Consider the following 24,523-nt stretch of genomic DNA (forward strand, 5'->3'; position numbering starts at 1 on the left):
GCCACGGACTCACCTCGGACGGCAGCACAGATGAGAAGCCCTTGTTGATGGCCTCCCACGTCTTGGAGAGCAGCGGCGACATGTCCGTGAAGGCGCTGAACACACGCGTAAGGTACACGTTGCTCGAGTGGTCCACATATTCGAATATTGCCCCTGTGCTGTTCTCGTACCCCGTTAGCTGGACGTCCGACGGGAACATGCTGCCTTCGCCCGACAGCAGCCGGGTAAATGCGAAGTGCAGATTGCCGATCATGTTGGTCACATCGGCGCGCACTTGAGCCGGCGCGACAAGGTTCGTGTAGTCGGCGTTGAGGGCGAAGCCCATAGTCTTCTGGACCATTTGGAAGCAGAGCTCCTTGTGTTTAGTCTCGGCGGCGTCGCGCGTTCCGTAGAAAAACTCGGTCATTATTTGGCTGTCTGTGTAGATGGAAAACAGCACCGCGACCACCCAGCCCATGTAGAGCATTAGGTTCGCACCGCCATCCGAGGTCATGCCCAAGAAGGTGCTCACAAAGCTGGCCTGTCTCACCCGGATGGGAACTCTAGCGGCAGGAGTGACGCCCAGCCGAGTCTTCAACGCCTCCTTCCAGAGGCCTCGCCTGAGATGCGGCGCCAGATGGGATATATCGTACGATGTGAAATTACGCGAGTCGTACATGTTCTTCACCTTGCGCAGAGCGGCGATCGTCTTGTTCTCGAAAGTGGCCATTTCGGTGTACGTGATGGCGGTCGATTCGTCGGTTACGTGGTCCTCGTAAAGGATGTTGAAGAGCTTGGTGTGTTTCGAGTTGTACAGTGCTTGCTCCCAAACTTCCAGTAGTTTCTCGAACTGGCCCGTGGGGGAGAGAGTGTAGCCCCCGCCGTAGTCCTTGGTGAAGCCGAAGATAAAAAGCAACGACCAGTCCTTGCACAGGTAGATGAAAGGCGACAGGACATTTCCCGTCGACGCTCGTTGAGGCCAGCGGAGGTCCGCGTTGTACAAAATGGCCTTCAGCTCCCCCACCTGCGTGGTGGCCACACATCTTTGTTGCAGGTATACGCTGTTCGCAGCACGCGTAAGTGCATATGCAGTGAAGCACCTGCGACGCCTCTGGCCCTCCCATAAACGGACACGGAGAAGGACTTCAGTAACACCATGCCGTTCAGACGCAGTGCAACGTGCCACCACCTACGCAGCTTTCAGAAAGGTGACATTACAGTTTTTTTTATGGAATTCCGACAGCAGCTTCAAGCTGGGAGTAAATAAGATTCGGCGTGCAGTCGGTCAGCGGAAAGTAAATGCAATACTACTACGACACTCAGTTACGTGGCTCAATTTAGTATGATTGCAAACACTGCTCACTGCTGCACTCGTGAGCAATAAAACTCGGGCCACTGGCAGCCAGCTTCTACCCTTAAATAGGGATGTTTTCAAACTCCGTTCCGGTCAACGTCAGCAGAAGGTCGTACCAGCCGTGACACTAAATGTTTCGATCATTAAATGGACCATATTTTTTTAGAATTCCTGTACTTCATTCCACATGAATTAATAATAATAATAATAATAATAATAATAATAATAATAATAATAATAATAATAATAATAATAATAATAATAATAATAATAATAATAACGTTGTGGGTGTAATCTGACAGAGCTAAATAATTCGACACATTTAAGCACTGAGCCCACGTCGTGCATATGCCTTTCGGCTATGTGACATTACCCGAGTAAATTCCAACAAATATATATGCCGGTGAAAAGCCCCAGTTCACAAAACCTCTTAGGTAGGAGCGTTTCCTTATTGGTCAGAGCCCCACAAATGATGGCGATCGGCGTGATGACGATGCAAACGCATCGGCGATGGCCAATGTCGCAAGCCTAACCTAATTCAACCTAACCCTACCTAATTAAAATCCATAAGAGAACTCTTGAGAATACGAGTCCGGGTATTTCGCCCTGATAAATATGACACTTGAAAGTGTTCGCGAGTAGACCAGCTCATGAACTAGAATTGTGTTATCTGCCACATGCAACGTTTAAATATTTTGAAAGTGTTCGCTCAAACAGCCGGTATGTACTATCGACCAAAAACTTTTACGGGCCACGGTATCTCACAAACGCTAAATATCCGAGCGGCCTTTAAAAGTAGCCAGTAAAACCGTACATCACAATGTTGTTCTAATATACCAGTAGAGGCTGCCAGAGTGGCAAGATGGGCCCCTTGTTGGTTCATCATGAAGGCTGTATTTCAGCGCTTAGTAAGGACGAGGACAAAGAAGGAGACGTACGAACACACATGCGCTACTCACAACAATGAAGTTTATTGCCTTGACCACGCCGAACAATATAGTGCCATGGAAGTACGTCACCGACCACGTGAGCCACATTGCTCGCGGGGAGCAGGGTGACAAAACAGGGCGGGCAAACAGCAATGAAAATTTACCTGTACATGCGCAAAAAAGCAAGTTCCTTGTCACTCAACGCTAGGAAGTCTTACTAATACAAGAGTCACCATGATAGTTGATCTGCTCACTCTCGATTATTAGACGGGTTAGTTCACACTTACTACTTCCAACTATCTGCGTTTTGTCAAAGAGAGGGAGAGACCCACATGTATGGCAATGAATAGCTAGAAAACCATCTGAAGGCGTTTTGTTAACTTTGTAGTTATGCTCCTTGAAGCCGTTCATTTACGCAGCGTCCCGTCTGCCCAACGTAACATCGGCCGCACTTCAACGGAATGCGATAAACGACGCCCGATCTGCACTCACTGAACACTTTCTTGTGTTGCTTTTTGCAGCTTTTCTTTACTTTCTCAGTCGGGTCAGTAGTCCTACATAACCTACCCAGCTTGCTAGGTGCTGAGAAAACAACTTGTACATTGTCCCGAGCAGCTAGTTTCTTCAGATTGTGCGACACTTGATGGATATAAGGGATAACTGCTACATTACGCTTCTGAAAAGGAGGCCTAGCATCCGCGTTGGAAGAACCAATACTGGTTTTTTTTGCGTCGAAGAACACCCTCTGCGACTGACACCAACACATCAGTTGGGTAACCGGACTTTAAAAGCCTTGAAACTTGTTCGTCGAAGCTGGATGGCACTTAATGGCAGCAACACTTATCAAGTGCGTTATTGAAGCACATCTTAGTAATACTAAGTTTTATCAGTTTAGAATGGTTAGAATGAAATGCTAAAAGCGCTTTGTTAGCTCTGGGTGCATAACACCAACATGTGCGGTGATCAGTGAACACTAATTTCACGTCTAGGAACCTAATGGCACCGTTAGCAGGCATTTCGACAGTCACTACAAGGGGAGAAAGACAATTACGTATAGCTGATACGATGTCATCACTCTCTTTTTGTAGCTGCTCAAAGGAGCAATCCAGGAACACAATAAAATCATCCACATATCTAAAGATTTGCACGCATTTGCTAAAACATTCTAGGCGATGGGACAGGCCACGGTCAATTTTTGCTAAGAACAAATCGCTTAACACCGGTGCAAGACAGGAGCTGATACAGACTCCTTTCTTTTGTAACAAGGGAATGCTATTCCATTGAATGAATGTCGAACAGAGATAAAAGTTAAGCATTTCTAGAAAATTGTCGACGGAGATACCAGCTTCACAGGAAAACTTAACGGATCCGTATTCATCAATGCATTCCTCGACGCAACGTAACAAATCATCATGTGGCAAGGAATAATATAGATCTGTCACATCAACTGAAAAGGCTTTCAACCCAACGTCTGCGCGGGCCTTCACAAATTCAATCACTTAATTAGAATTCTTTACCAGAAATGGATCTTTTATTTCCAGCCGTTTCAACATGTCATTTAGATAGGAAGCGACTTGCTTTTGCCACGTGCCTTGTTCCGAAATGATGACTCTAAAAGGTGTCCCCTCCTTGTGTGTTTTGGCACTGAAGAATACATCTAATGACATGCTATCAGATTTTTCGATACTTTTGCGCAGTTTATCAAGACCCAGGTTCTTGCAAAGTTGCACCGCACGTGCCTTTACTTTAGCCAAGGAAACTGACCTATGCTCATTGAAAACGGCTGACAAAGCATCGTTAGCTTTTCTAAAGAAACACTCGCGAGAAAATAGAGCAAACCCGCCCTCCTTATCGGCGGAAAGGACACAGAGAGAGTGATCTTTAAGAAAGAATGAAACACGTTTCACCGGAAGACCACAGGATGAAGGCTTATGCCGATTCAGGACATTCACTCCCTCAGAATTGAGCTGGAAACGGCTGGAAATAAAAGATCCATTTCTGGTAAAGAATTCTTCTTCTTTCTGGGGTTTTACGTGCCAAAACCAGTTCTGATTATGAGGCACGCCGTAGTGGAGGGCTCCGGATTAATTTTGACCACCTGGGGTTCTTGAACGTGCACTACAACGCAAGCACACGGGCGTTTTTGCATTTCGCCTCCATCGAAATGCGGCCGCCGGGGCCGGGATTCGATCCCGCAACCTCGTACTCAGCAGCGCAACGCCTTAGCTGACTGAGCCACCCCGGCGGGTCTGGTAAAGAATTCTAATGAAGTGATTGAATTTGTGAAGGCCCACGCAGACGTTGGGTTGAAAGCCTTTTCAGTTGATGTGACAGATCTATATTATTCCTTGCCACATGATGATTTGTTACGTTGCGTCGAGGAATGCATTGATGAATGCGGACCCGTTAAGTTTTCCTGTGAAGCTGGTATCTCCGTCGACAATTTTCTAGAAATGCTTAACTTTTATCTCTGTTTGACATTAATTCAATGGAATAGCATTCCCTTGTTACAAAAGAAAGGAGTCTGTATCGGCTCCTGTCTTGCACCGGTGTTAAGCGATTTGTTTTTAGCAAAAATTAACCTTGGCCTGTCCCATCGCCTAGAATTTTTTAGCAAATGCGTGCAAATCTTTAGATATGTAGATGATTTTATTGTGTTCCTGGATTGCTCCTTTGAGCAGCTACAAAAAGAGAGTGATGACATCGTATAAGCTATACGTAATTGTTTTTCTCCCCTTGTAGTGACTGTCGAAATGCCTGCTAACGGTACCATTAGGTTCCTAGACGTGAAATTAGTGTTCACTGATCACCGCACATGTTGGTGTTATGCACCCAGAGCTAACAAGGCGCTTTTAGCATTTCATCCTAACCATTCTAAACTGATAAAACGTAGTATTACTAAGATGTGCTTCAATAACACACTTGATAAGTCTTGCTGTCATTTAGTGCCATCCAGCTTCAACGAACAAGTTTCAAGGCTTTTAAAGTCCGGTTACCCAACTGATGTGTTGGTGTCAGTCGCAGAGGGTGTCCTTCGACGCAAAAAAACCAGTACTGGTTCTTTCAACGCGGATGCTAGGCCTCCTTTTCAGAAGCGTAATGTAGCAGTTATCCCTTATATCCATCAAGTGTCGCACAATCTGAAGAAACTGTTGTTTTCTCAGCACCTAGCAAGCTGGGTAGGTTATGTAGGACTACTGACCCGACTGAGAAAGTAAAGAAAAGCTGCAAAAAGCAACACAAGAATGTGTTCACTGAGTGCAGATCGGGCGTCGTTTATCGCATTCCGTTGAAGTGCGGCCGATGTTACGTTGGGCAGACGGGACGCTGCGTAAATGAACGGCTCAAGGAGCATAACTACAAAGTTAACAGAACGCCTTCAGATGGTTTTCTAGCTATTCATTGCCATACTTGTGGGTGTCTCCCTCTCTTTGACAAAACGCAGATAGTTGGAAGTAGTAAGTGTGAACTAACCCGTCTAATAATCGAGAGTGAGCAGATCAACTATCATGGTGACTCTTGTATTAGTAAGACTTCCCTAGCTTTGAGGGACAAGGAACTTGCTTTTTTGCGCATGTACAGGTAAATTTTCATTGCTGTTTGCCCGCCCTGTTTTGTCACCCTGCTCCCCGCGAGCAATGTGGCTCACGTGGTCGGTGACGTACTTCCATGGCACTATATTGTTCGGCGTGGTCAAGGCAATAAACTTCATTGTTGTGAGTAGCGCATGTGTGTTCGTACGTCTCCTTCTTTGTCCTCGTCCTTACTAAGCGCTGAAATACAGTAGAGGCTGGTATATGCGCAGTTGTGCACGAACGAAGCAAGCCGAGAAATAATCTTTGGCATCATTTCAAATTTCTTTAGGGTAACTTGGAGTGCTCCCGCGAGCTTTTTTTTTTTTTTTTTTTTTACTTTTTTGAGTGACCGTGCTAAACAGGAGCACTCAGCTTAGCGATCACGAGGCAGGCACGCTTTCCTACGCTGGCCGCGAGTATCAGGTATGAGTTGACGCGTCCTTTTTAAAACACAGGCTGCAACTACCGCCTATGCTCTATTAACTTTCACGAAAGTTGCGGTGCTTCCATAGAGTGAGGGGCGCTGAAAACTCTGAGAATGGTGCAAGCGTTTACACAGCGTCGTTGGAGCCTGCCCATTATACCTGTTACTGTTTACGCAATACCGGGGCACCAGAGACGTAGACGCCAGCAGCAGCGCTGCTACATAGCCACTTCTCCAGACACTTTTTTAACTACACCGTGTTAAAAAAAACGTTAATTATAATACATTAATTATAGTTCCTTGTGATGCTTTTACATAACAGCAGCTTGGTGAGCATAGTGTTTGCAGTAATAGTTTTTTTTAGCTCTCGCATTATCAGTACTAGCATTAGTACTCGCATTTTAGTACTCGCATCATCAGATACGCCCGAATTTCATCCCATGCCGCCGCGACCCAGTTTACTATACATACGCAAAGTAGACAGGCGTCTGAACTTTTTTTCGAGCAACGGTTCGAACGTTTGCGATCTCCTTCGTCTGGATGATATCTGCCGTTACGGACAGTCCTGCTTCTCTTCGTGTCTTCATAAAAGCAACACCTTTTTCCATCTCGGGGTATCAACCTTTCTGCGGCCGACAGCGTCTGGCGATGGCGGCCAAATCACATTCTCGAATCTAAGACAAATCATGACCTTCGTACATTATTTTTTTAAGAGGAGTATCGACCTTCATTCGAGTGAATATCCGCGACGCAAACGGCGCTTCGCGAGTAGGCGTGTGCGACACTGTAGAAAAAGCCCTATATACAGCGAGTTTAAATACCTCTCTGTCCTTCCTGTCTAAGACCGAGATGCAGCTGGTGTAGGCCCTGGCGGCGCGCTGGCTCGGGTTCTGGAACTGAGCCGGCGCTTGCGTGCGAATCGCCATGTCGGTCACGGCTGTCCTGAAGCTGTTCAGTAGGATGTCACGCACGCTGTCAAACCGCCGCATACCCCATCTTCCGCACACGTAACGGTAGAAGCTATAGCACGGGTCCGAGTGCTCCTGGCGGCTGAAAGTCAAGGCTGCGGCGTAGCGCTTGCAGGCGGCTGCGCAATGGCGATCGATTATCTTCCCTCCGTGATTGCTTGGTCTTAAATTACCTGGGAGGACCGCCGGGCCCTCGTATACAGACCGATGAACGCAACTCAGATCGCCCGCGTTGCACTCGAGCGTACTCTATAGCACTAATGATATAAGGAGCCACGCAGTGTTGCACCAATTCGTGATACACGTAATGTCCCAGCAAACCTAAGCGAAGCTTTAATGTTGATATTTTTATACTATACAGAATTTGTTTTTAAATTGCCCGCGCTATTTACAGCAATTTCGCTAATTAAGGTTATAACTACTTTATTGCATAAACTGCAATTTACGAATTGTAGCCGGTGATCTTGCGAGGCATACCCACTTGGAGGGAATTTCGAGGATGGCACCAGTTTTGAAATGTGCACCGCGAAACTCACGGTAAAAATGCACTCTTTTTAAACAAAGCGTTGTTTTATGCACTGAAGCCCGAAAAGTCACAGTTTCGCACGAAAATCGAAGCATTTATTGCGATAGCCAATTATTAGGCAGCTGTACGAATTACTAAAGATTTCCGTTTTATCGGCCGTATAAACTGCTGTTAACAGTCGCGTAATAACGAAATTAGCCAAGCAGGGTGTGATGCACACGCAGGCAAACACGAACACATCTCACTCGATGACCGCGGACACTATTTGTCAGGAAGCTGACTTGATGAAGAGCGGCAGCAGCGGCGAGCGAATTGCCCTTCGTGCTGCCTCTCACTTCAACGCGAACTAGGCTCACGAGAACACAGCGCACACGACGCCATCAGGTCTCTCGGATTGCATACCTGTGCACCCACTGCAGATTGCCTCCAAGATTTGGCGCTCCGCCGCGCGATGCGCAGCCGCGGAGCCGCGGCCGGAGTAAAATAGGAGAGCACGCTAATGTGCTCCCCTTCCCCGCTGGCGCGCACTATCTACTATTTTATTGCGATAGCAATTATATGGACACTTCAACCGGATTTCTGCCGTCGGCGTCACCGTCGCCGTGAGGTTCCGTATAGATTCCAAGGGCGATAAAATCGTCCCCGCGCGCCGTATGCGCGAGCGAAAGCGCGCGGGGGACGCGCGCTATCACGGAGGGCGAACCCCCCCCCCCCCCGCGCGCGCCATCACGGAGAGCGAACGCTCGGCAGAAAGCATACGTGACCGTCGCGCAAAAGACCGTGGGGGTATGGGAGGGAGGGAGGGAGGGAGGCGGGGCGGCGCTGTGCTCCGGCACCAAAGGCGTATCTTGTCACTGAATCTCCCACGCGAAAGCAACAAAGCGGGAAGAGGGGGGGGGGGGGGGGGGGGCAGCTTCTCCTCTGCCAACAACTTGTCCTTTGCGCTTTTCCCGGGAATGCCGGTCGTCCGCACCGTCTCTTATCTCCACACGGCTCTGACCTTTCTATGCGCTGTACATTCGCCGCTCAGTTTCCGTTGAAGCGATAGACCGCGCGAACCTGCGCTTGCTGCCAGCGTTTTGACAGTCGTTTGCGGCGGTCATTCAGTGTGATCTATTCATGTTTGCTTGTGCGCGCTGACACCACGATTGTTAATTCAGTTAGTAAGCCAATGTGTCCAAGTTTATGCAGCCGATAAAACTACTATCCCTACCCCGAATAGCTCTCTACTAATTTGCTATCGCAATCGATGCTTCGCCTTTCGGACGAAACTGCGACATTTTTTTTATTATATGTAATAATAATTTTTTTGCTATCCTACCGTTATTCCCCCTCCCTCTCCGTAGAGCAGAGACCCATACTCTGTAATAAATTTTTACTCACTCACTCACTCACTCACTCACTCACATCTCCCCGCTCCCACCCTAGCGCGCGTGAGAAGACGACGTGGATCCTCTCCACTCTCCTCCCTTGCACGCGCGTCAAGTCACCATCCTTCTCGCACGCTTTACCTTGCGCAGCATACGACGCGCGGCCGCGACCTCATCGCATTTGTACTTTACGCGGGACATCACGGCGACGACGACGACGGAAATCCGCCATTTAATAAAACTAATGTCATTCTCAGAATTCGTTCCGAATGACTACGTCCTGCAAACTCATCAGCTACAATACGTAAGTTTTAATATTAGCCGCAAAGCATTAAGTTATAAACCAAATTAGTGATCATTTGTTAATTAGTCGATTATACATTTTAAGTTCTCATGCGAGCAATGTCCGCCTGTTCCAAAAATCCAACTCAGACTAATTGTGCTATCTGCCATAGACGATTTTTTTAAATCCTGTATAATTAAAAAAAGAAAAAACCTTGGTACTTAGGTTATAGGTAGGGCTCTGTGTTGTCAGATAAATTCGAAAAAAATCCGATAAACACTCGCCGGTAAAATTTTTGACAATTCGGATTTATCCGATAAACTCCGATTTTAATGGCCAATATGACCCTGTTCCGTTCTATATAGCAAGTTCTATTCTATTCTATGTTGAAAGCAGTCATTGATACATCGGCCGGTTTGGCCGATGTAAACTTTACCTCACGTCAACAGTATGTCGTATAGACCACACCCATCGCACATTTAACGAAGGGCTTGTCGCGCACGGAGCGAGAGACGTATGACCGCTTAACGACTGTTGCAGACCTTCATGGATACTACGCTGCTGTCGCTGAAAAGTGGAGCCAGACAGTTGAAAGGAACATTTTCGATGCACTCGAGTACACCAGTGAATCGTTTTGGTATAGTGTTCAAATTGTGAATTTAAATGTGAAGCATGAGTTAACCCGCGCGTTCGAAACCTATGCGCCGATTTTTAAGGTTAGTGTTTCTTGAAACTGACGGCATGAGCCAACTCATGAGTGATTTTGCGAACTGTCGCAGCTAATTAATCAATAACATTGTTGAACCCCCATCGCTTCGGAGACTTCACACTGTCCAGTGGCCAATGCTTTCTCGCTGCGCGCTGAGTCTTCTAGCGCAAACATTGAAAGGGCATTTTCAAAGCTGAGAATCATCAATCGAAAGGAGCGTGCTTCCATCAATGACAGCAACCTCGTAAAGTATGATTGCGTCTATTACAACAAGCTTTAAGGTTGTAATACGCACAAACGTAGGTGTTTTGTATTTAAGTATTTGTGCTTGTGTATACATGTGTCTGTGCGTTCAAACCTTCCAGAGTCCAGACAACAAAAATACGCTTCGTGTGTTCTGATGTTCTCGTGTTCAGATGTCATTTCATCTGAGATTTTGGAGTATTGAGAATGATGCAAAATTAAACTCCGAATTTCGGAGAATTGCGTATTTATAAGAAATAAGTCCGATAAACTCCGAATTTCCGCCAGAAAATAAACTCCGAAAAACGCCCTCCGAAGTTCCAGAAAAATAAACTCCGAAAACATGGAGCCCTAACTTAACGCAGCTTAAAGCGTTTGACTGAAAACACAGGGACTCTTAGCGTCCGTATAGGAAAGCTTTCCCTCCATATAGGAAAGGGCACATTTATCATGGGGTGTCCCTATTAGCTTGATGTGCCGTCACTATGAACAAATAAATCGGACAGATCGACGCTATAGCGGTCACTTCCCGGTTACCATGACTTGACGAAATTGAAGGTTGGCGCTTGCCATGTATACACAGACCTAAACTCGGAAAGGATGGGAATTCAGTCCATCCTGAGAGCTTGTTTGGCGACTTACGGCAAGCGTTTCGTTCAAAAGTTAGTCTAATTAAATCGTGGTGGTTGACGTTCCGAAACTGCAAGGTCGGCTATTAGAGTCGGCGTGGTGGAGGAATTAACTCCGGAATAATGTTCACGTGCACCCGAAGCAAATACACCCCCTATACGTGAGCATTCTTGCGTTCCACTCCCATAGAAATGCGGCCGCCTCGGTCGGGAATCGAACCAGCGACCTCGTGATCAGCAGCGCGACGTCATATAGCCGCTGAGCCAGCGCGTTGGGTCAAACGTGAGTCGATCCGGACGGAAGTAATGTTTTGGATCGGCTTCGCTTTTTATAATTCTCCAAATGGAGTAAAGGCAAACAGCTAGCTTGATCGCAACTGGCTGATTATGACGGAAAAAATATCGTAGTTTAAGGTTGATTTGGTGAAGCCGCTGTATTTTGCGTGTCTGCAAGATTTTGCACGTTACCATTTCCGAGTCATCTCGCAATATCTTAAACCGTTAACGTGCAAAAGCCATTGTTAGCTTGCTGAGAATTTCAATACGGTTCTACCAAATAGTCGCTCAAAATTATTATAATAATTTAACTGGATGCGCGCATGCATCGGCGTAATATAAACAGCTAAGTACTGCTTTTTAACTGCGTAGTGCATCAGCAACGATCTTGCTGGTAGCCAGTGGGAGGTTCAGTCACCTTCACTTCGGCTTTACCTCTCGCTCGCTCAGCAGCCTTGGCATTCGAGATATATATAGCTCGATATACATAGCGTCGAGGGATCCAATCACATTGGATCTGGACAGTGCAACAATGGACAGAGCACAAAAAATGGTACAAAAGGGGCGAGGTTTATTTCTTTGTTTTGCCTGTTGTAGCGATGATGCCAAGAGTCGATATTAACATCGACCCATTAACAGTGGCTACCGAAGACCATATATTGTAACAATACACTTTATTTTTTATTCTTAATGCTCTTCGTCGTTGACTCGCTCACCGCCGCGCTGTCACGATTGCCGGTATTGGCCACTAGGCACATCGAATGAAAATGAAAAGAGCTAAAAACAGAAACAAAAACTGAAATCAATTATCACAAAATACGGCATCAAGTAATGGCGTCGTTTTTCTCTGGATTGTGTTCAATAGTTGCTCACTCTGTTGCGAAAAGCGTGGTGTGCAGCAAGCTATAGAAACTATCGCTGACATCGACTCACTGGCACTGCGCTAGCTAGACCTGTTCGTGAGGGTGACTGCCCGCTAATCTTGACGTTGGACATATTAGAGAAGGCGAGACCAGGCAATGAAAAAGAGCAACTCTGTGAATTCATCCCCCCGTTTTCTGCGGTGTTTCGCCGCTTGTTTAGCGGACGACCAAATTTCCGCGAAACTCATCGTGAGCTGGTTGCATCTGCCATGGTTTGCTGGCCGGCAGGTGTGAGCCGCTACTGCGTGAGATTAAGATAATTGGCAGTAGTGGTGATACGTTAGCGAGAGAACTTTCGGAGCCTTATCACATAAAAGAGAGACTCACCAGTTGCATTAGTGATACGTCTGTTTTTCTGTTTGACAACGAGATGCAGCTGTTCAAAACGTCACTTTAATCACTCTAGACGACCCTGACGCACGCATGTGCATTTGCTGACTCTCCCTGCTCTGCTGTGCCAATAAAACAGTTGAAGTTCAGCGCTCGACCTATCGTTTCCTACTTTTCTTTCTAAGTTTGTGTTTGCGGTTAGCGCAACAATGTATTACTCAGGGCCCGTATTCACAAAACGCTCTTACGCCACAATTGTTCGTAAGAGAAAATTGCAGCCAATCCTGATGCTGCACATATTAGCGAAGGCAGCCGGCGCAATGGCAGAGAGCACTTACGAAAGAAAAGCTTTGCGAATTCGGCCCCAGATCTCAACCAACTCGCCCAGCAACAAGTTCTACTGGAATAGAAACAGTTTGGAATAGCTTTGCGTTATAGTGCCCTTGATCCACTCCAGTCGTGACGCGCGACTGGTTGCAACACTGTAGGAAAGGATAACGTAACGATTCGGCCGTGCTTACCGTTGTTACAGCCGGCGTGAGCGGTTCGCTTGCTTCTGAACATCCGGGTGAGCATGACCAACAGCAGTATGAAGGCCACGATGAGCACGGCGAAGGATATGGTGCCGACGACCGAGTAGCCTTCCTTGCGCCACTTCTTGCGCATCTGGTAAAGCTGGGTGCGCGCTTGAGCGGCGGCAAGCGGACCCCGCGCCGCCAGCAGGTTCGCGGCGATGCCACCGGCACCAGAGGGTGGCGACATCGCCCCCTGCGCAGGTCACACAAGCGGAGCCATTCAGCCGAGGCAACCAAGCGCAGTGGCGGGACTCAGCCCCGTGTTCTGGGGACTTGTTCGCGAGATAGTACTGTACCAAACCCTTAATTAAGTATAGAGCGATAAAACGGCTGTGAAGGTCGCAAAGAAAGACGAAGAAGCGACTTAAGATTTGAAGTTGTGAACATTACGCGAATGGGCACTAAAGATGAAGCCAGGTGGGAAGGGAAGGGATGGAAGGCCAAGGAATTTGGTAGATTATACTTCTGAAATTGCCAACAGGTCATTGAAACCGCGAGCAGAAGCTTGGTAGACCAGACAGGGCGCAAAAAGAAGAAAGAAAGAAAGAAAGAAAGAAAGAAAGGGAAGAAACAAAGAAAGAAAGGAAGAAAGAAATAAAGAAAGGAAGAAAGAAAAAAGAAAGAAACAAAGAAATAAACAAGCAAAGAAAGCAGGCGGCGATGTTACCCTAGAATTTCCGCAAAAGCAACCCGTTGCGTAATTTTGTTTGGACAGCGTCGGCTACTCAGTCAGCATAATCCCCAGCATATTTCCATTGTTGACGCAAATGATTTTAATGCAAACTTAATCGCGACCATGGCTGAAAGATCGCCGCTTTAAACACATTTTCTCACACTTCCTGTGCCAGAGTTGCGAGCAAGGGAAATAGACTGAAGGCTGAAAAAATACAGGGATGTAGGAGAAAATGGGAAGATCGTACATGATTACCATTACTCCAGTTGGCCCCGATCGCTTAACGTTAATCGGCGTGCAAATTAGGCAATTATTTATACGTGGTATAGGTAGCCGTGTGCCAATGGAATTCAACACCTTGAGAGTGAGTGAGTAGTGCACTACTGCACCCTTGCGAAGAATTGTGCACGATATTCAGTTGCAGCTCAACACAATTTCCATTGAAGTCAACAGAAAATGTAGAGAAAGAAAACAGACTTTCTTATAACTACTTTTATTAAACGTAGGCCGAGAAGACAAGGCGAATAATTCGAGGAAACCAGAGCTAAATAGCGCAAATATTCCGTGAGATCTCGGGCCTCCCGCAGTTCTGGGTTGAAAAAAAAAATGACACGCGAATTCGTCAGAACGATACTGGACAAACGCATCTTTGTTTTGCACTTACGCCATCCTTTGAGGTGCGATCACCATTTGCAAGAGGCGAGACACTAAAGCGTGGCGCAGGGAGTTGTCAGAGTGTAAGACGACAATGTGTCACGTCAATTTAATCACGCGTGTACCGTTTCCCACCAACTCTATCACCTGAACCGCCTTGTCACCACGTTCATTCTCTACGGGACAACCACGTGTGTACGCCTCTAACAGCCTCTTCGCAAAAATAAATAAATAAGTAAATAAATAAATAACCATATTCATCAGGAGTCGAATTCACAAAGCTTTCACTTCGTATACGTGCTTTTTGCAATGGCAGGCCACCTTCGATAATAATATGCCCAGCACCAGGATTGGTTGGAATTTACTCTTACGAGGAATTTTAGCGTAAGGTGTTTTTTGTGAATGCGGGCCCAGGTCATATGAGCAGGAATGATCAGCTGGCTACAGCGTTTAGTGAAACACATTAAGGGATAACATGGGCGTGATACACCGGTATATCGGCCTCTCGAGAACGATAAAGCGGTAAAGCGATAAAGCGAGCAAAATTAAAGGTTTTTTCTACGGAGTTGCCCTATAGCTTTCCTTGTCAGTGAATCGCGCTATAAGGAAAAGTAATCATCGTTTCTCCCTTTTCTCTTTTTTTTTCGTTACGAGGTAGTGGTAATCGGCCGCGTCATACTTAAAAAAATAATTACATTCCGGGGTTTTTGCATGCCAAATCCACGATCTGATTATGAGGCACGCTGTAGTGAGGGTTTTCGGGTTAACTTTGACTACCTGGGATTATTTAACCTGCACCCGATGCACGGTACACTATGCGTTCTTGCGATCTGCCCCCGTCGGAATGCGTCCACCGCAGCCGGGATGCAAGCCACCACCTCGAGCTACGCAGCGCAACGCCCTAGCGTTGGGTCACATCATTTTTAATGGCCCTTCTCATTGCTAGTAGCTAAGTATTATTGCAATCGATCAGTCCGTGCGTGGGGCAGAACACCCGGATAAGCCGAACGCTTCTGCTGCGAACAAATTTGCTGTCCTCCGCCTATTACGGTGTACGTAAAAGAAGATGACCCCCCCCCCCCCCCCTTCATGTTTCTACCGTACAACAAGCAGTCAATTTAGTACATCTGAAACAGTCGGCCTGGAACTTATACCGACGTGCATGAATTGCGCAGAAACTGCAGCCCGCGCACAGACACCGACGCAGAAGAATCGAGAGTTTGGTTTACCGCAGAAATGGGCGTCGAACCAAATCCTTGCATGGCTGTACGCTGAAGTGGAGCAGTGTTCTAGCTTGACGGGGGGTAGAAGAATCTGAAACAGGACGGGATGCGCTCAGAGAGCAGAAAGGGCATGAATCCTCTGGCCAGAAGTGATGCCTCGATGAACACTAGGACGGCGGACTTCGAGCCATCTGTGTCACGAGCGCGCTGATGATGATGATGATGATGATGATGATGATGATGATGATGATGATGATGATGATGATTCATTGTTTAATGGCACAAACCCACTGTTGGAGATCCGCCACGAACCGTGTGGTAATATGATAAAAAAACAAGAAACAAGGTTATCGGTGATGTCGGTATCACCAACAGGCAATGTAAAAATAAGTTAAATTCAGACTATTATTATTATTATTATTATTATTATTATTATTATTATTATTATTATTATTATTATTATTATTATTATTATTATTATTATTATTATTATTATTATTATTATTATTGTGAATTTGTCTTTCTCATATTTCAATTTTATAATTTTTTTACTTTATTGAAGGAGAAGTAAATCCATCATGGAAAATAGGAAATATTAATCGGGTAATCTTTTTGCGTCACCGAGGTAGCTATAAATGGCTCGGCAAACAGCTGTATCCTAATGCCGATGCTCCAAGTGAGACGAGAAGAGTAGTGTAAAAGGCAGCCCTAGATGACGAAGCGGAATTTCCAACCATCGTTTTCGATTATTTGAAAACCGTCGGCACGATAGAAAAAAGTGATCGATGGATTCCGGCTTATTGCAGAGGTAGCATAAAGGGGATACTGCCAGGCCACATCTGTTCAGGTAAAAATTAAGCGCTGGGATACGGCAACGCAGCCTTGTAAAAGACACTTTGAATCGTCGAGTAGGACACTAGCGTTAACGCGTTCTTTTCTTGCTCCTCGTCTTCTTTCCAGTGTGCGAATCCGCAAGCGCGGACAAGCTAAAAAGAAGCTAACGTTCATCCAGACACACTTTAAACGCGGTAACTTTGATGAAAGTGCACATAGTAGGTATATTTTCATCGTCCTTGAATCAGGGTCTTTTTCTCGAAGGGACGTTTTTGGCCTTGTTGGTACGATTTAATATACGGGGAGATCATTTTTAAGTTTTCCAGAATTTTCGCAAATCGCCTGTTGCAGATAACATAATTCTATTCCTTGAGCTAGATTATTCAGAGAGGCGGACATTACTCGCAGGAAAAATGGAAACACATACTCAAATTATTAACAAAAATTCACTCATTAACTTCTTATTAATTACTTTGCGGCTAATATTGTAATTTACGACTTGTAGCCGGTGAGGTTGCATCCGCTAGGAAGGATTTTCCAGAATGACACCAGTTTGGCGATATGCGCCATCAAACTGGCCGCAGAAATGCGCTGTTACCCGCCGTGGTTGCTCAGTGGCTATGGTGTTGGGCTGCTGAGCACGAGGTCGTGGGATCGAATCCCGGCCACGGCGGCCGCATTCGATGGGGCCGCATTTCGATGGGGGCGAAATGCGAAAACACCCGTGTACTTAGATTTAGGTGCACGTTAAAGAACCCCAGGTGGTCGAAATTTTCCGGAGTCCCCCACTACGGCGTGCCTCATAATAAATCGGGGTTTTGGCACGTAAAACCCCGTAATTTTTTTTTTTTTGAAATGCGCTGTTGTTCCACTTACTTTTTTAACAAACCGCGTTTTTATGCACTGAAACACCAAAGTAACTGGAACGCCCATATATGTCTTTCGACACTTTGAGAAATAATATCTGAGAACTTGTGTCATCCTAGAGATTGATTTCAAGTAGATACGTCTTGCAAGCTCACCGGCTACAATTCGTAAATTGCAGCACGTGCCATAAAGAAATTAAGACGTTATTTAGTACCTTTCTTGTTAATTAGTTGGATATATGTTTCGATTTCTCGTGCTAGTAATGTCAGCCTCTTCGAATTATCCAGCTCAAGGATAAAAATTATATCTGCAACAGGCAATTTTTAAAATGCCGGAAAAGTTAAAAATGATCACCCCGTATATTACCTCTAAGCGCGTGATAACGGGCACCACACAAGAACATGACAAACTGACGAGCCAGTACCAACTGTTTATGAAAGGAAGGCATCAGAAGAGCGAATATTTCTCGCACATCTGCAACATTTAGATAGTACAAACATCATAACGCGATTTTATTTCCTTTAATTTTTAGCAAAGAAAATAAATAATTGAGGAAAGTACAAGACGTCTTAATGTTTGCACTGTCGATGTATTGCACACCAGTGAAAAATATTCGCCCTTCTGACGCATTCCTTTCATTAAACAGTTGGTAGTGCCACTTGTGTGTGACATGTTCTCGTGTGGTGTCTGTCTTCGCGCCGTTAAAGAGAATGGTCTGTTTCTCTTCGGCTTCCAGACTCACTTCCAATAATCCTGGCGGAATCCTTAGCTGTTCTAGTCTAGCGCAAACCATGCACTCTTCTATGACAGCCGCGGTAGTAATCGCCGATTCATTATCACTGGGCACCTCTATTTTTGCCTTCATTGATTCGCATATATTAGGAACCTTATACACATACTGGCTCCACGTTATTCGCATAGTTTTTATTTGGTATAGATATGTGGACACAATGGTATATTATTTAATGAAATGGCGGATAACGTGGCTAGCGCTTCACTTTGCAGACAGCTATTTTCTCTCCTTCCGAAGACGGGTTATGTCGCTTCGTTCGGGTTTCATAGATACACTCTTACGGTGGAAAAATCAGGTCTCGCATCTTTTGCTAAATGCCAGCACTCAGTATTCCAGAAACACGTCAGCTTCAAGTTTCATGACCTAGACTGAGCGGCCGAGTCAGAGCCCTCAGTTTATTCATGCATTGATCTGGTCTCCTCATCCCACTGCGGCCACTCATTATGTAATTAGTCGAAATACAAAAAAAATAGTCTGACTTGTTCCAAGCGACGGCAAACAGCATTACCTTCAGTACAGCTACGTGGCACTTGCATATTTTTACATTTTGGCCCAAGTTACGTGCGACACATGGTATATCCACAAATATATTCAGCAAGACAGCAGCCACTGTCACAAAAGTCTGGGAAGGTTCGTAAAGAAAGCTTCGCTTTAAAATTATATCGCGGAGTTTAACCCTCTGAAACAACTCGCAAGCTATGAGACACACAGCAGTGGTGGGCTCCGAAGAAATTTCGACCACCTATAGGCTTCGTGAACGAGCACCTAAATCTAAGTAGGCGTGTGTGTTATTGCGTGCGCATCGGAATGTGGCCGCCGTGGTCGAGAATCGCCCCCGCGACCTTGTGCTCTACAGCAGAACGCGATTGATTGATTGATTGATTGATTGATTGATTGATTGATTGATTGATTGATTGATTGATTGAACGTCCCAACACTGGGGACTACGAGAGATGCCGTACAGTGGGACGCGCCGGGTTGATGGACCACTGTTATTTAACATGTACCAAAAGCTCGATGCACAAGAGTTCTTGCATTCCGCCCTCATGTATAATTGTGGCCTTCGTGGCCCCAAATGGAATCAGTGGCTTCGGTTTCAGCAGCAGAATGCCATAGCCACGGAGCCACAATGTCTGATTACGTAAGGAAATGTTAAACATCAGTGGTAGTTAAATTTTAAACTGCGCTTTTTGCGTGGCGTACTGGACAATGATGCCCCAAATTTAGTATGAACGCTCATGCTGCGTGCCATGCGATCTCTGCAGTTGGCATCAACCCGGACAGCGTGTGTACCTATACGCAAGCACCGCCGCTGTGAATAGATGAAGCTCAACATCCAGTGCGCGCCGCAGGTGCTAACCTGCTCCTTCTTTTTTTTTTTTTTTTTTTTGTTAGCGCTGACTTCAACTGAAGACCGGACACATGCGAGTCACGTGCATGGGGCTTCCCGGCTGGCAAGAGAAAGTCTGGTCAAACGCCTCACTGTTCCTAAGTGGCACGTTGCACCGTAGTGCTCCAGCTGGATCACCGCACGTGCTGTGGCAGAGGAGCATGAAAAAGAGCTGCCGATCGGAAAACTTCGTGAACTGTGGCCCGAAACCAACCGCTGGAGCGGAAACATTCGACTCTGGCACCGTAGTAGCAGCCAGGAATGCGCGCCACAAAGTGCTAACGGCCGCCGTCGCCAAGACAACCTCGTCCCTGGTGGCTCGGCTCATGGCAGCCGTCTCGTCGGCAGTGTAGACACACTCCACGCGCTCATGCAGTTTGTCCAGCGTCGCGTTCTTCCAGCGCTGCTGGCCAGCAAACAGATCCTGGAACAGGAGCCTTGCTAGTACGAAACCGAGTCCAGCATAGACGGCGGGTGCGGGCGCGTCCACCGTGAGGAACGGAAAGGAGAAATGATACGGCGCCAGCGCCAGCGGCGGATTCGCGTCATCTTCCGGGGGACCCTCCTCGGGCAGGGCGATGACCACGCTTGGTGAGAGTGAAGAGGAGCCGTTCTCGGACGTACCTGACCCTAGCGATGACAACGTCGCCAGGTTTTTGATCGCGTCGTCGGTCATGTCAGGCAGCCACTTGTTCTCATCGGACTTGCCTAGCATGCCAAGTAACACCTCGGCGCGGTCCACATCCAGCGAAGTGATGAGGCGCTCCTCGAACCAAGTGTTCCGCTTGACCGTGTCGTAGAAGGCATCCTTGATTCTTGCTCCCGCTTGAGTCGCCCGGTCAAGCACTTTCGCATCGGTGGTGCTCTTCAAGTAGTTCGCGTCGAGGGCGTAACCGGTGACACCAGCAAAGCCGAGACAGAATTTCATCTGCTCGTCTATCGCTTTGTCTTCACTCCCGTGAAACTCGCGAAGAATGTGAGAATTTGTGTAGGGCAAGAAAGCTTCCACTACAAACCACCCGAAGTACTGTTTCAGCGCACGTTCACCGAGCGTCCTGTGCAACTCGAAGAAGGCTTCGAAGAAGCGGATTCCGTAGATTGTTACATTAGCGGCAGAGGTGTTGAATCGACTTCTCAGCTCTCGTTGCCACGCTTCCAGTGGAATGGAGGGCGCCGTAATGTTCAGTTGGCTTGTGTGGGTTTGAAGGACTTGAAGTCTTCCGACAAGGGTCTTTCCAAGCACTGGAATCACGCTCTTTTCCAGAGACGTGGTCTCGTTATAGGTGATGCTCCTTCTGTACTTTCCATTCTCAAAGTATTTCTTCAAGACGGAAAAGTAGTCTTCCCTCTGCCGCGCGTCCTTGTTCCTCCATATGTGGTCTGCGAAAACGCCAAGTGTTATAGACCTGATTACCAGGTGGCTGCCTTCGTTAGCTATGCGTGTGAAGGCAATCCGAAAAAGAACTGGAATGGGCCAAGTTGACATGGCGAATATCGAATGCAAGAGGTCTGTGCGGGAATCGACATGAGGCCACGGTAGGCCCGCGTCTTCCATCACTCTTCGTATTGACTCCACATAGCTAACGTTCTGGTCGACGACATTGTAGCAAGCCGCAAACATCTTGGTCGCCTTTTGCTCGCGCGTTTGACCTGTCGGAGGTACCGACTGAAGCAAGGCTTGTCGACTTAGGCTGCCCTGGTAAGCTGCCAGGGCTGCATCTGACACGCTGAGCTTGTTGGGATCGGAACTCCAAGATCCACACACGTGGGAGTAGAAGTCTTCGCAGGGGGCTACGCTCACGTTCAGAAGGTCGGAGACCAGGGCCTCGTATTTCAAACAAACTGGACTAGTGCATTCTGCTATGAGAGGGACTGGACTGCGCTTCGAAACGTAGAATGCGACCAACGCGGAAACGACAATTGTTGATGCCACTACCGCAAGGCAAACAACCATCAACAGGCTTCTGAAGCGTTGTTTGCGTGTCTCCAGAATGGGCCGCGTGATAGGACCACTAAGTTGCGATTTTGTTGTCTGAAAAAGAACAAGAAAGATCGGTAAACGTAGGAACAAATTCAACCAATTAGGACTTCGACATGATCGGTACACATAGAAAGACAAACACGTCAGGATGTCTACGCCACAAGTTCCCGGTGGATGAGAAGTGACAAATGCGCGTATTTAACGAAGTGGCTTTGCGGTTTCGACGAATTTCGTTCATCCACAACAGACATTCTTCGAGAGTACTGTCGCTAAAGGCAAAAATTTCGACGTTGGATTAGTTGGCTCATCTCACAAACCGATCCAGATACATAGATCAAGCAAAAAAAAAAAACACTGAGCGCACACCTGCGTATTTCTTCTGCACATGTTTTCTTTTGTCTCATTGCATTTCGGCTGGTCGTTTTCTCTCTTTTTTTCTCTCTTTTTGCTGTGTTTGCTTCTTGCCATTGGTCAAAACGTTCGTTTGAACGAATCTGTCTCTTGTAGAAGAGCTATAATGTTTTATATCTCCGACTCTCTGCAACTTCTCAGTCTAAAACTCACTTATATTTCGTGGTTCAAAGGCTACTTAACTTGTCTCGTATTCGTGGATGAATGACCGAGTATGAAAGCTGAGCTTTAAACATTCATAATCACACTCATCTACGTGACAGAAATTCTGCTGCCCGTCACCGCAATCGGAGTGCGAGGGCGACATTTACCGACGCCTGCTCGGCTCGACGCCGCTTTTCTGCAACGCTAGAGAGCAAACATTATCCATGTGTCAGCATGCCCTCATTAACACGCTATTTAAAGCCCACGCGCACTTGCAAATGCCACCTCTTTATTTTGGAGCATAATGATCTTAGGCTCAGGACAAAATGATAGTGAGGTTGAACTATTCCCTTACAATGTATAGACGGATACAAACTCGGTCCTCCTCCAAATATCTGCATGTGCATGACTTAACTGGGAAAAAAATCCGAATTAAATAGAGCCGCGCGGGACAAATTCAGCTTTGCAACGTTGCGTTCGAAATTGTTTTTGTGATCGATGGATTTCTCCAAATGTAAATGCCGGCTAATCGTGCTTTTTTTTTTTCCTCGGACACATTCACCCGCTTTCCGTTAACCTCTCCCTGCTGGCATGGGTCCCCGTCAGTACCTGACAAGCATCATACTGACTAAGAGGTGTCCTGTAACGTGTCATGCGAGGACACAAATTTCAGCACGTACGGGCGCGCACGTCTCTGCACCTTACGCAGTATAACCCACCCCGCTTACAGGCGCCGCCGTTTCCACTGTGGTAAACTCTCGCTGTACTGTGCTCGGGTAGAATTCCGAGATGGGCGCGATTTCCCTGGAAGGGATGAAGCCCTCGTCCGTTGTCTCGAAGAACGCGTCGTACTGCTCGGTGTGGCGCTTGGAACATGCGTGGCCCTCCGAGTGACGCTCGTGACATACGTCCTTATCGCGCCCGGCGACACCTGGGTCGTTCGCGGAGCCTTGGCTTGGAGGGTTCGATGCCGGGTTGGGCGTAGTTTCCGACTTCATGCTGCTGGGCGAAATCGAGCGTTTCAGAGCGGCAGCGGCGGCGGCGATGATGGTGGTGATGATGCGGGTGATTGTCACGATAATGATGGTGATGGATGAAAGCGACTAATGGTGATGACGATGGCTGCTACCATGATGCGGCGTACTGAGCGGTACTTAAAGACTGGAAACAGGAACGGCACAAACATGGAAGTTAGGGGCCACATTGTGGGAGCGTTTTGATGGGTCTTATCCTTGCTGCAGCAAGCCTACGATGTCGATGAGCCTGCGACAACATGCCGAGGCCATAACATGATCTCATATTCTTGATTTGTCAAGTGCCTTCTACTGATCTCTACTATAGGGGGCATAGCGCAGATCAGTGGCGCCTCAATTATATATTCACTTAACATGAAACGGCCCCGAAATAGCCGCTGCTCGATAAAAGCGCATTCAGGCGAGACTCTTTATTGCGTTGTTTGCCGCAAATGCCGCAGCGAGGGAGGGAGCGAGGTACTAGCAATGCGAACACGTGTGGTTGTCCATCACGCTTACAATCGGTCACTGAGGCCAGTCCATTTCGTAAACCGTAGCAATGCCCACCTCTCTTCAACCATGCATAGAACTTTCTAACAATACTATCATCATCATCATCATCAGCCTATATTTTATGTCCACTGCAGGACGAAGGCCTCTCCCTGCGGTCTCCAATTACCCCTGTCTTGCTCTAGCGTATTCCAACTTGCGCCTGCAAATTTCCTAACTTCATCATCATATCTGGTTTTCTGCCGACCTCGACTGCACTTCCCTTCTCTTGGTATCCATTCTATGGTCCACCGGTTATCCATCCTACGCATTACATGGCCTGCCCAGCTCCATTTCTTCCGCTTAATGTCAACTAGAATATCGGCTATCCCCGTTTGTTCTCTGATCCACACTGCTCTCTTCCTGTCTCCTAACGTTAGTCCTAAGATGTTTCCTTCCATCGCTCTTTGTGCGGTCCTTAACTTGTTCTCGAGCTTCTTTGTTAACCTCCAAGTTTCCGCCCCATATGTTAGCACCGGTAGAATGCAATGATTCTACACTTTTCTTTTCAACGACAGTGGTAAGCTCCCAGTCAGGATTTGGCAATGCCTACCGTAAGCACTCCAACTAAATTTTGTTCTTCTGTAAATTTCTTTCTCGTGATCAGGGTCCCCTGTGAGTAATTGACCTAGATAAACGTACTCCTTTACATACTCTAGAGGCTGACTGGCGATCCTGAATGCTTGTTCCCTTGCGAAGCTATTGAACATTATCTTTGTCTTCTGCATATTCATCTTCAACCCAATTCTTACACTTTCTCGATTAAGGTCCTCAATAATTTGCTGTAATTCGTCTGCATTGTTGCTGAATAGGACAATGGCATCTGCAAACCGAAGGCTGCTGAGATATTCGCTGTTGATCCTCCCTCCTAAGCCTTCCCAGTCTAAGAGCTTGAATA

General features: G+C 46.8%; 1 protein-coding gene across 1 annotated transcript; it reads right to left on the reverse strand.

The window, feature by feature from the left end:
• Positions 1-11,771: 11,771 nt before the first annotated feature.
• Positions 11,772-23,061, reverse strand: LOC125942089 (endothelin-converting enzyme 2-like). The gene is made up of 4 exons (XM_049660057.1): positions 22,792-23,061; positions 19,742-21,352; positions 13,040-13,286; positions 11,772-11,782 (listed from the first exon to the last, which is right to left on the reverse strand). Exons 1-4 carry the CDS (start codon positions 23,059-23,061, stop codon positions 11,772-11,774), a joined length of 2,139 nt encoding a protein of 712 aa, XP_049516014.1.
• Positions 23,062-24,523: the final 1,462 nt, after the last annotated feature.

This window comes from Dermacentor silvarum, chromosome 1 (genome assembly GCF_013339745.2).
Source record: "Dermacentor silvarum isolate Dsil-2018 chromosome 1, BIME_Dsil_1.4, whole genome shotgun sequence".
Taxonomy (NCBI): domain Eukaryota; kingdom Metazoa; phylum Arthropoda; class Arachnida; order Ixodida; family Ixodidae; genus Dermacentor; species Dermacentor silvarum.

Excerpts from the sequence above, each read along its gene's own strand:
- LOC125942089 (XM_049660057.1), bottom strand. The coding sequence starts at position 23,061 with ATGAAGTCGGAAACTACGCCCAACCCGGCATCGAACCCTCCAAGCCAA. Across the intron at positions 21,353-22,791 it reads CAGTGGAAACGGCGGCGCCT|GCCCTGGTCTCCGACCTTCT; the intron begins GTAAGCGGGGTG and ends TTGAAATACGAG. Across the intron at positions 13,287-19,741 it reads CGAATGTTTCCGCTCCAGCG|GGGGCGATGTCGCCACCCTC; the intron begins GTTGGTTTCGGG and ends TGACCTGCGCAG.